Source organism: Acanthaster planci, linkage group LG08 (genome assembly GCF_054643075.1).
Source record: "Acanthaster planci isolate LZ-2023a linkage group LG08, COTS_SCS, whole genome shotgun sequence".
Classification (NCBI taxonomy): domain Eukaryota; kingdom Metazoa; phylum Echinodermata; class Asteroidea; order Valvatida; family Acanthasteridae; genus Acanthaster; species Acanthaster planci.
Window position 1 is genome coordinate 12,714,494 of NC_141784.1, and position 12,142 is coordinate 12,726,635.

General features: G+C 41.7%; 1 protein-coding gene across 10 annotated transcripts in view; it reads right to left on the reverse strand.

Annotated features, from left to right (window-relative positions):
- The window catches only part of stk11ip (serine/threonine kinase 11 interacting protein), a 34,282-nt gene that overhangs the window by 14,322 nt on the left and 7,818 nt on the right, over positions 1-12,142 (reverse strand). For 9 of the 10 annotated variants that reach the window (XM_087139875.1, XM_022231356.2, XM_022231355.2 and 6 more), the window contains 10 exons: positions 11,475-11,691; positions 10,001-10,498; positions 8,431-8,584; positions 7,502-7,643; positions 6,713-6,899; positions 6,149-6,332; positions 3,941-5,240; positions 2,990-3,087; positions 2,146-2,324; positions 735-926 (listed from right to left, as the gene is read on the reverse strand). In XM_087139875.1, coding sequence (XP_086996001.1) covers positions 735-926; positions 2,146-2,324; positions 2,990-3,087; positions 3,941-5,240; positions 6,149-6,332; positions 6,713-6,899; positions 7,502-7,643; positions 8,431-8,584; positions 10,001-10,498; positions 11,475-11,691 — 3,151 coding nt within the window. Of the gene's footprint in view, positions 1-671; positions 927-2,145; positions 2,325-2,989; positions 3,088-3,940; positions 5,241-6,148; positions 6,333-6,712; positions 6,900-7,501; positions 7,644-8,430; positions 8,585-10,000; positions 10,499-11,474; positions 11,692-12,142 lie in introns of all 10 variants that reach the window. The other variant, XM_087139876.1, reaches the window with a different exon arrangement.

The following is a 12,142-nucleotide window of genomic DNA, read 5'->3' on the forward strand; positions in this document are numbered from 1 at the left end:
GCTGCTGGTCAGAGATATTGAGGCAAGCCCTACTCTCCCACAATGAAATTCTTTAGCTCTGTCTGCACTGGTAAAGTATGCACAGCCTACAGATTAACATCCCATCCGAAGAAAAATTACCTGCAGGGTTGACCAGAGAAGGTCTATCAAGCCCCAGACATTGCTTTGAGCAAGCAACCTATCCAACCAACAAAGTGTAGGATGGTTCCCATCCAAGGACTGCTGACAGTTGGCAGTGTGGCAGCTGAGCAAGTCAACCCACAAGTCTTGTCACAAGACCAGCCAATCACAATACCACAATATCAGTCACAAGTGACAGGGTGAACAATGACAAAGTAATGCTTTGTCCAATTCATTTGAAAGGTTTGTGATTTCTTTAAGACAGAATGACTTTTGGAGGACTTGTGACAATTGTAGGAATGTCTGATGTTTGCAAAACTGACATTCAGAGTTGTTTTGATAATCCATCACTTCCTATTCAATTGAGCCAACAGATGAGAGCAGGTGCGTAATTGGGTGCTTTTCCCTATAAATGTTTATTTACCAGACAAACTGACGCATGTCAGAGGTTATTTAAGAGCAGCAATAAGTGTGAGTGCTGTTGGTCCTACTGGTGTGGCCATACACCGACCAGCATAAGTTGAATGACTTTGCCTTTTTTAAATACTGACCTGGCTAATTTCATCGGAGAAACTGGCTAGCAAACACACTAAAATGAAACATCTCCTTCCCACCTTTCTTGACATTCTTGGCGGTTTTTTCATAGGCCAGCAAATACAGGCTGATCTCAATTTCCCTCTCGCCTGACGGCTCATCCATAGACTCGCCAAAGACCTGGCTCATGAGGTTCATCAGGGTGTTGGGATGATCACGCACCACACCCTTGAAGCGTCGCTTCTTGCCCACTGGGGCTCTCTGGATTGCCTCTGCGGAAGAGTCCAGAAGAAGTTGTTGGTTGGAAATAAAATGATGGAATCAGATGTAACAAAATTAGCCTTTAAGTACATTTTTCTTTATACAGGAATAATATAAGTACGTAATAAATGGCATATATTAAGGGAATAAATGTCTTAAATGTGCATTCATAAATACTTGAGACAGTATTTATTACTTCACATTTATTTCTTCTCAGTGGGCATTATCAAATGTTAATACACAGTCAAGTTGCACATTGTTGAATAGGGAGATTGTCCGAGGTATTTATGAACCGGCAATACTGGTGGTCAAGGTGCTGCATCATCGTCATTGGTCAAGCACTCTTAAACATTCGGTCAACCATCTCAGCTCCCTGGAGATCACGCACTGCAATGCTGCCATTTCTAATTGCTAATCAAACACAAGGATACCTACCCTTCCAGGTACCCACTTATACCCCTGGGTGGAGAGAGGCAAGTGGGAGTAAAGTGACTTGCCCAAGGTCACAACATTCAACCAGCTGTTGGATTCCAACCCAGACCCTACGTTTGGGAGTAACAAACCCAAACCAATGGGTCACACCCCACCACCTTGTTCAATTACATTGGGCACTTCACTCAAAACTCTCCACTTGGGCCCATCGCTTAATTTAGTATCCTTTCGGATACTGAAATTTCACGGGAGAAAAACATTACTTAGGTCATATTGATTTCTCTTATGCAAGACTTATTAAAGGCCCATTAATCAAAAGTTTTGACTTATACCTCATTTTGGAAGGCTGGGTCAAAAATGTCCTAAAATCTTAATATCGGGCTGCTGCCAACATATGCATTTCACAAAACCAATGTGAAAGAACATGAAGCTCAAGCTGGTCTCCAACTATATTAATAGAACTGTAACACAGTAATGTCATCCTTTGTTTACAAGCAAGCTTTCTAAGGAGAAAGTATCCCACCTCTCAGACATAGGAAAGTGCACATGTAAACAAACTGTGAAGTCTATTTTGGTAAGATTTCTGTGTCAAACTATTCCTACTTGTTCAAAGAGATTACTCAACACAGCCTTGGTCTTCAGGCTTGATTCCAAGGGGATTAACTAACAGTTAGGATTATTTGGGTCTAAGAAAAAACATGTATATAGCTCTTCATAGTTGCGTTCAATATCATAAAGCAGCTCAGGGAATTCATCTCCCTCATCACAAATCATAACTTAGAAGCAGTGCATTCTTACTTTCGAACTGCGACACAAATGCTTTGCACATCTCTGTGTCCCATATGACAATGGTGTACAAAACGCCCTCATTGTTGAAGTCCAGCTGGAAACTCTGGCTACTGGGTCCTAGGTGCACGTGCATCAGGTCCCTGATGGAGTGCTGGGATCTCTTAGACAGCCAATCAGAGGGCTTCTCACTACATATTAGACAAAAGGATCTAAATCTGTGAGAGGTTATGAAAAGCACAGGCATGGAAGCTTACCATTATGGTTAGTGTGTTCTTAAAAGCTTGCACATTTTGCTTTTTACTGGATAAATCTGGTACAGAAAATATACCAGATTTTACGTTTCACAGCTTCAGATCTAACACTTAGGATGACCAAGGCTGTATGGATAAAACCTCCAGGCATTTTGGGATGTTGAATGCCAAGCACAGCAAAACCAAAGTAAAACACTGCCTCTAATCCTACTGAATCTGAAAATCTGTTTATCTCGGAAACAGACCATCTTTCATCCTGTTACTTGATTTTGTTAGTTTCATCTCACAAATGTCACTGTTGTTAAAGAGGGCTGTCTCAGTGACTCCCAGGGTGCCAGGCCTACATTTGGATACTGGAATCCACCACTGTCACTGCAGTGGGTTGAGATCTTGCAGTGTGCTGGGCAGTAGGAAGTAGGTGAGGCTTCAAAGGTTGCCGAAGGGCAAAAAAGTAGCTGAGAGATATATGCAGGAAGAGCGCCCAGATTTGACAGCTTTACCGAGTAAAAACCTAAAGGGGAGTCAGGGTGGAACGTTTTCCACCTGAAGTCTAAGTTGAAGAACATGAGAAAAAGACTAGCTTTAAGAACCTGGCATTTTACCTTTCCTCTCTGCTGATTCTCATGATGTAGATGTTTTGAGTTGAGACAACCAGAAGACCAGAGAAGTTGGTGGTTTTGCTGAACTGGAAAATTTGACACTGCATATACCACAAACAAAAATACCAAAAAAAAAGAGAAAAGAAAAAAAAAACATTTGTAAACCACACCAAGAACTACCGGTAATGAGAACACGCTCAGAGAAAAAAACCAGTCTAGAAATGATGTACAAGAAACAAAAAGTCAGGAAAGGCAGGGAAAGAGCTATGGGAAGAAAAATTTCAGATGCTGATGAGACAAGATATACAATGTAGTTAAGCTTGGGAGAAAAAATGAGACTAATTTAAATGAAAAAAAAAAGTTAATTACATAAGACAATCAGAATTGCAAAGAGTGAGAAAAACACCTCTTATGTGAAAAGGCAAGCTTAATTATCTACCCAGCATGAATTGGTATTAAAGGCGAACAGAAAACAAAGAATGGTTTTAAAAAGAGATGAGGAACTTTAAATATGCACTCAATACTTCAGGTTCAGTTTAGGGGAGAATTGAAATGATATAAAGAACTGAGTGTCAAAGGCACATACAAGAACTTGGAAACACTCATTTCAGACAGGCATTCTTGAGTAGCCCTGAACCAAACAGAATTAAGAGAAACTCTGGTTGACCCAATTAAATTTGCCTACAGACAAACTTAATACATACATTTGCACTGGGTTCAGCTCATGAAAAGAGCGACGTCTGAAACCAAAGTGCTCAGATGTCATTCCAAGTGCCTTCAAGTGTTGGTCTTTTGCCTGCTAGCATGCTTGGTCGCTCCTAATTGTTTCAGACGTCAAACTTTTGCCATACTTACATCAAAATTTGCTTTAAATGTGGTTTGGAGCGACTTTGGAATGCCTGTCTGAAATGGGAGTTAGAGATTCAAAAGCAGTTTTATGAAACATGGGCTGACCTTTGTCATGCAGGCAAGTTCCTCTTTGCTACCAAACAATGACATGGAGAAGTACAGCTTGAGTCTGTGGTCGACATTGCTGAAATCGCCGTCTTTAGTGTCCATCATGGATTCCTTTCTAGGCACTTTCAAGCTAGCCTCAAATGATGTGTTTAAAGAGCTCTCTTTGCTTGATGAGGAGTTCTGACTAGAGTGCTTGGAAGCTGAGATTTGCCAGCCCTTGTCTGACTTTGAAGGTGTCCCTGAGTTTTCGACCTTGTGGGTAAGCTCATCATCGGTTGAAGTCCTGGTGCTGTTCACTTCTGGCTTGCTGGCAGCATCACTCAGGGCATTGGCAAGGTTGGTTTGCTCAGAGTTCAGGCTGGAGTCAAAGACTGAATCTGAGGTGATGCTTACTGTATCGATGCTGTTGTTGCGGAGGACGGCTATTTCGCTGTCCGTGCTGCCAGCACGTCCCACGCCCACCATGTCATGAGAGGCGGTATCTTGGATACTGTCATTTGAGTCACGGTAACTTACATCCAGTCTCTTGTGGTTTGATTTCTCTGCCGCCAATATGACGATGTCATCCTCACTGCAAGGTCTACTGCCATGGTTTTGAACTTTATCAAAACTGTTGGGAGTGTTACTTTTCTGCTGTTCCGTGGTGGTTACAGAATTGCTCTTGGTCATGGCATTCAAGCTATTTTCTCTGGAGCGATTTGCTTTGTCAGTTTCACTCCTTCCAATGAGTGAGTTTGTGACACTGTCTGTCTCATTTCTTGACGGGGGGTTAGTAGCCCCTCTGGATCTAGGCGTAGTGGCCCCTGAGGCATCCCTGCTGTTCACTCCGTCCAGGATGTCCGGGGGCACCAGCGAGTACTTCTGGCTAAAGGGCGCCATGTTCTCCTGCAGCAACTCGCGCAGCTTCTCGTGCTGGTAAGCCGAGATGTTCTCCAGGGGGTTGGTCTCGTCCCCCCGGCTCATCCTGATGGTCGGGTCAGGCAGGGTGAAGTTGCTTTCACTGCCCGGCGTGTCCTGAGGCGTGTTCCGCAGTGTGTCCTGCCCCAGGTGCACCGACATCTCACTTGTGTCACCTTCAAGTGTTTCCTCAGTGATGTGCCTCTGCCGACCGAACGGGGAATGCAGGACAGAGGTGTTGACCAATGTGGAGGTGCCTGAAGATGACAAGCTGACGGTCGGTCCAGATGTTAGCCCCTGGCTGGGGCTTGAGGACAGGGAGTTGACAGCACTGTGGTATTCAGTAGACGAACCACTCCTGTTTTTCTCAGCTGATGATAAGAACACTGCTTCTTTATCCCTAAAAAAAAAATAAAAATTGACAGTCTGTTAAAATATCTCACATATGACAACTCATATATCATCAGCTCACAGACTAAAAAACAACCTAATTAAAGCAAGCAAAAAGACTTTGTTTAAAACTCTTTAAGCTCCATACAGTTCAAAACAATCACTGATATCTTCTGGTGGTGACATAGTACACATTCAAACAAAAATAAGCCCGCAACTCAAGGTGCACGATAACTTACCAACAGTTGATTGAAAACTAGAAAAAGGTTTTGAATAAGCGCAGAACTTCAAATTGATTAAATGACCAAAGATGGTTAAGTGACAAAAGCCAGATCAGATAAAACTCAACATGACCAAGGACAGAAATTAACAAATTTGCTAACAATCTCAAAAGTAATAAAACAAAAACAGAATCTGCACCTTATGCTATAGATTACCAATGATGTGAGAAAATACACGAATGTGTGAGCCACTGGTGACAAAAAACACCCTTTCTATTAAAATGACTTTAAATCCACTTCGAGTTAATAACCTCCCGTGGTACCAACCTCCCACTTGCAAAATAAACGTTGAATGTAATACACGAAAGTGCACAGAGTTCCTTAGATTTTCCTGCACAGGGAGTTCTGAAGTGCTATAAATTAACTGTATAGTAAAGAATTTCATTCTGAAGTTCTGAAAAGAGAGTAAATAAAGAGTGCAGAAAAGCATGGCTGGGTCTAATTGCTTGCCTTGTGATTACTCTGTAAATGATTTGAAAGTCAAAGTACATTTTGTAGAGGTTCCTTCAACTTTTTGTGAACTGTGTGTTAACTCTATGGGGAAAACTTGATACATGTATGTTAGGTTCATTATCAGTACCTAAGAGACATTCTATGAAACCTATTTGTCTGTGTAGGCTACAGTATAAGTTCTTACTTGACTTTCCAAGGAGAAGATGTTGCCATGGGTCTAAGGTTCATTTCAAGTGAGTTAAGGGACCCAGTTGGCGTGCTTATAGCAGAGGTGTAGTTGCTTGGTGAAACAGGGTTTTCGAGCTCGACAATCAAATCACTGCCACAGGACGGACACACTGCAACCTCATTCATCCAAGTTTCAATGTCTAATTCAAAGGAAAAAAGAAGAAATACCTTTAGGTTTTGGGGGACTGGACAAATTTCTCCGAAAAACCTCCCTTAGCATATTTGCTACTAACCATGAATGCTCCCACATTCTCCACCGTGCAGGAAACCTATGTGAAATTCTTTGTCCTTAAAACTTTAACGGGGCACTACAGGTAAGTCCCATGTTTAAGTAACATTAGTTGGGCTGTACTTTTGTCAAGCTTACAACGTCTTCCCACGGGATTCTGCAGTATCTGGGTTAAGGACAAGCCTCCGCTGTAAACAATAGAATTTTGATGCGAGCTGCTTTCCTTTTTTGGATTAAAGCTTCATTAGAAACTGAACCTCTTGTAGGTAAAAAAAAGTCCTGAATACTAACCACTGCTGCTCTCCTCTTCCGAGTTGTAACCCCCTCGGAAATTACCCCTCTGGCGGGCCGGGAGTTTCCTCTTCGCCTGGTGCCGGGCAAACTCTTTGGAGCACTTCAGGCACTGGAATATGGCCTTGTGAGTGGCAGCAGCTAGCCGGTTCTCCTCCAGAAATGGCTGAAGGGTCTTGCTCAGGATCTTAAGGGGAGTAGGAACAGAAAGTATTTCTTCCTGTTAACTATGACAAGGCAAATCGACAGAGCTTAGCTGCACACTTAAAGAGTTTCAAAACCCCTTTCACTGTGGCTCTACGGAATAAAAGGACAAAATGATATGTGTTCAATGTCTGCGTAGGACTCTAACATCAAAATAAATTGTTCGAATGACCAATGAACAGATAACATGGAAATTAGTACAAGTTTTCTAGAAACTAAGGAAAATTTTCCAGTAAAATAACAAATAACCAACTAACCTATCCGAGAAAAATAAGCATACCAAGATGAAAAACAGGCAATCAAAATATTCAGCCAGGATTCTAACCAGCGACATTCAAAACTCAGCTCACTCTACCAACAGAACTATTCAATACTTTTGTTCAGGAGCATTAGTCTGGGGCCACGAGACCCAATCACATCGAAGTCATGTATAGAGTTAAGATGCTAGCAACCTACAGCAAGAGTAACAATCTTGGGAAACTTCACTTAGGGGTCAATCCATTTCCGTGCAGTTTCATCTGAAGTTGAGAAAAAGGAAACTGAAACTTCAATGTAAACAGGAAGTTTACACAACAGGCTGCATACCTGGTAACTATCTTCATCCTCTAGAATGTACTCTCGTTTCTGGCGATCTCTCCTGATGTAGTCAAAAGTCAGCTTGACAACCGGCAAGATGTCATTCACTCTGACCTCTTCATTCCAGACAGGCTCATGTGTCTGCTGCATACTGCATTTACGTACAGACCAATCAAGTTGACAGGGTTCAATTTGAAATTGTTCTTTTTTTCTAGACAGTGTTCAAAGGTACCTTTTTTATACCAACACACTAAGCATGTGTTTTCTCTCATGAGTCCTCTCTGAAAAGAGTCAACACAGGCGAAGGCACCAAAATTTAAATAGTGGTAAGCATTTCGAAACATTTTGCTTCCCAAATCATTGGGTTTGCCTGTGTTATTTTGAAATGAAAGAAATGAACAGGTTTCTGCTTCACTGCTAGTCAACTGAAAGTTGGATGTGAATTTGGCAGAAGTACTTTCAACTTGGGATATACATGTGACCCATGAACAGAATGCACAAAGCTACAAATATTATAAAGGAATCAAGTTGCAGTACAAATTATTGGACTGAAACAGGCACACTTTTATAGCATATGGGCAGATATATACAGCTACACCTTAAAAATCGCAGAAAGAGTTCCAGATCAAAAAACAAATGTTGGCATTTGGAGGGAACCTTTCGGAGGAGAAAGAATGGAATGCAATTTTTATTTCCATATTATAACATTTGGAGGAAATTTTCCAACAAAAAATCCAAAATATTTTGTGGTTTCAGGGTTAAGGCTCTACAGCACCAATTACTCCTTTGAAATAGTCCCACTTTTGTGAAAAAGAGTTTGCGAAGACATCTGAAATGTCAATTTCTTCAGGTATTTCTGTGGAGGGCAATGTCCATTATTTTCACCAACGTTGCAAAAATTGACCAGAGGAATCAAAGTTGTGTCAGAAAGAACCCACCTCTTGAGACACTTCAACTCCAGCCTCTCTGTCACGTGACCATTCAAGTCTCTCTCTTCCAAGTGAGTTTCCCTGACCGTCACAAATAGATGCAGGGGTTTGTCTTGGCTGGGCTCCTGCATGGTGACCAGGAGAGGACTACACAGCTCGTGCTCTAGAGGGGGATAAGGTAAAGGAAAAAAGGTTGAGTAATCAAGATGTTAAAAACTGACGCTTTTAAACTTTCAGAAAACTTTCAAATCTGATCTAATCAGTTGTAACTGTCTCAAAGGAAACGCAACAAGTGATACTTCTTACGTTATCAAGATACATGTTGACAAAAAAACGAAGAAATTCCTATCTTTACAAGACTTTGTACAGTGTTTTTCAATTTTCAATGGCATAAGTGTGAAGTGCAAAATAAGGAAATCAGTTGAACCAGGAAAAGTTGCATGCCTGTTTAGAACTGGTCATATTTGTATATCATATGGTATCACTTTGAACAAATAAAGTAATATAGAGAATCATTCAAGTAGTATGTGCCTAAATTAATGAGACAAACCATTCCCCTCATTACCCAGGATTCAATGATTACCTAGTTCATGGTCTCTGTGCATAAATGTATTTCTCAGGTGTTGGGAAAGCACTGTGTGAAAGATAAGGGTAACTTTGGACTAAACACCTGCACCACCATGCATGTATACACATGGTAGATGGCTGATGAGTATGTTCATTAAGGTACCTGTATGGTCATTAAAGGCACAATGCGTGAACAAGACACGGGACACTTTGGTACCAAGTATGGACGCCCCATGGTGCTGATACACTGCATGTACAGGGGTGATTCCTGAAATTGGGGGTCTATTTTTTCCCTGTATCATCTGACACATGATTTTGTAAGTTCAGAACACATTTTCTAATTTGCAAGAGTGATGAACTAATGCAAATTACCTGCCAAACAAATAGTAATAGTTTGAAATAAATTGCGGTGATATTTTCATGTCAAATGTAACAGGGACACATAAAAAGCCACTTTTGGACCCCTGATTTCTGGAATTACAGACAGACCAGTTTCATGGACCTGCAGCATAAATAAGGACAGAATGCATATATGCCTGCTGGGTCTTCACCTAGGCACCTCGCAAACAGCGGTTGCTTTCAAACACTGCCCATTCAATCTCTCTCTTTATTTGGCTGTGTCTAAATTACTTGCCTGTGGCCAGAAATAATGTGAGCATGCGGAAGTCACTGGTTACCAGCTGTACTCTATAGTGTTTTAGTCTGTAGTGTTTGATGGTAATAATTTGTTTCTTGTAACTAGCTTGTTCTGTTATTCTTCCTTGTAAACTGCTACACACCAGTGGAAAACAGCTTATGGTGAGGTGATTTAACCCTGGATAATCAAGAATAAATAAATAAATGGTCATTTCCCATACCCCACAGCCCACAAATCTGGAAGCCTCTTTGTCGCATTTATTGGGGTACCTGTACACACACAGTCCATGAAGAACAATTACCGATTTGACAATCAGAGAGACTTCAGCTTTATCATCAATTTCAAATATATTTCTGCCACTGTAAGATTACAAACCTTCCTCTTCAGGATTTCCTTCCACCCAGCAGCTTTCGAGTGCAACATCTGACTCTGAGCCCAACCTCTCTAAAAAGATAGAAGGCTTGGAATTTTTCTTCTCCAGGAGAACTGTCTGTCCTGCAACAGCCGATGACCTTGCCTTTTCCCCTGGGGGAGTGAACTCGGTTGTCGGTGCACGTATCACTTTTTCGGTGATGCCCTCGATGCCACTGTCAACACGCCTGCCATTGATGTCCTCGTGGACTACGACGTTGTCGTTGACAGTGCTACCGATGTCGCTTTCGATGCCGCTGCTCCCGGGACCTAAAGAGTTGCTCCTGTTTCCCTCTGCTGGGGCCATCTGCTCCACTATTTTCTCCGCCTTGGACTCACAGGTGTCCACTGACTCTCTGTACGGTGCCTGCAATGCCAGCAACCAGTCTGCCCCGTGGAGCTGGCGCATTTTCTCAAGTTCTTGTTTGGTGTCTTCAATGTCCGAGTCTCGGAGCATGGTAGCTGAGAAGATTGAACATATTGATGAGTTAGTATTTAAGAGCCTTCGCAATGGAATCAAATGTCTTGCATGTGCCTAGATGGACTCTAGTTTAGTACACATTCTGTCACTTTTAATCACTGTAGGATCAAAGGGTGTACTGAGTTCCTACTGATGTGAAGTTTTACATTAATAAACACAAATTACATCTTCCACAGGCTTATCAATGCCATAGCTGTTTCAGCACAAAAGTGCCAAGACAAACTCTCTGATTAATCATTCAGTAGAAGACTGATATTAAGTAAAATAACATGTCACAATATTTAACCCTTAACACTCTTACAGACCAAGAATTCCTAATTTTCTTGGTACCATTAGATATTTGAGTGCCATAATCTAATACTCAGCAAGAGCCAAATGGTTTATTCTTTGAATACTGGTGAGCATCAAACATCAAGCCGCATGCAAAGTAATAGTGGCTGGAATGTGCAATTCTTTATCCAAAAAAAAATGTTTTGGTCTTAAGCAGATCTGAAAGGTATAAAGGGATGAGTAGTTCAGTAACATAGGCAGGGAATTGGTGGATGGGAATCACACTTTTATGGCACAAAAACTTCTAATGTAGCGACAAAAAGGTCATAAAGCATACATTCAGCAATGAAAAAATTTGGCAATGAGCCCTGAGCTGGACCACAAGCAGGCACAATCTTCCTGGCAATGCAGGCTCCTTTGGTAGGAACTGCACTTCACTGGTTCATGAATGACTGTGAAATGCATGTGTTATGGAAACATCGCCAGCAACAAAATGAACACTCCTGGTCAACATGGCTCTTTTCAACTGATGAGGGGGCACTTCTGCTCAAGGCCTGCTGCTGTTTCTGATTATCTAAACTCAGTGAGTGGTACATACATGTACCGGTACGTGGAATTTTAAATTCTCTCAATCAGATTCTGTTGGGTTAGAGTAATACACTTGGGAGGAGAATTTCAAAGCCTCACCTCTGGTTTTGTTATCGTCCTTCTGTACACCCTGGTCAGGGATGGACACATGCCTCACTTTTGGTGCCCGCTTGCCCTTTGGCCTCTTGCCCTTGTCCATGTCTGTCGATTCATCAAAGCTGGAGACATCATTGAAGAGGTTGGAGCTGGTGGTGTCCAGAGACGACTGGGAGGGGATGCGCAAGACAGGTTTTGCCAAGTTGACTCTGGGTATGGCCTGTTTTAGTACAAAAACACCGTCAAACTTCTTACTTTTTGACTTGATAAATAAGACATCACTAGATGTTCGGGCGACAAACAGTAAGCAAGAGGGCAGTTGATTCAAGGCTGAGATAACCATGTCATCTGACTGTCTATGGCATACTTGTACTTTACACAAACTTCTAATTGTATTCTGATGGAATAAGGATGGGCGTAACAATGGAAAAGGAGATTTAATACACTGGCTCTTACTGTTGACCTCACTGACCCTTGACCTACATAAGAGAGTATTATAAAGCACAGGAAGTTCTTAAGGGGAATGTGCTTGCCTTAGCAGACAGATTGAGTGCTACAATGATTACACGTAAGCAGTTGTCAATAATTTAAAAGCAACCAGATACATGTATGGCTGCCCATCCAGTGCACTAGATTTTTACACACTTTTGTTTGGAGCTTTTACAAATTGT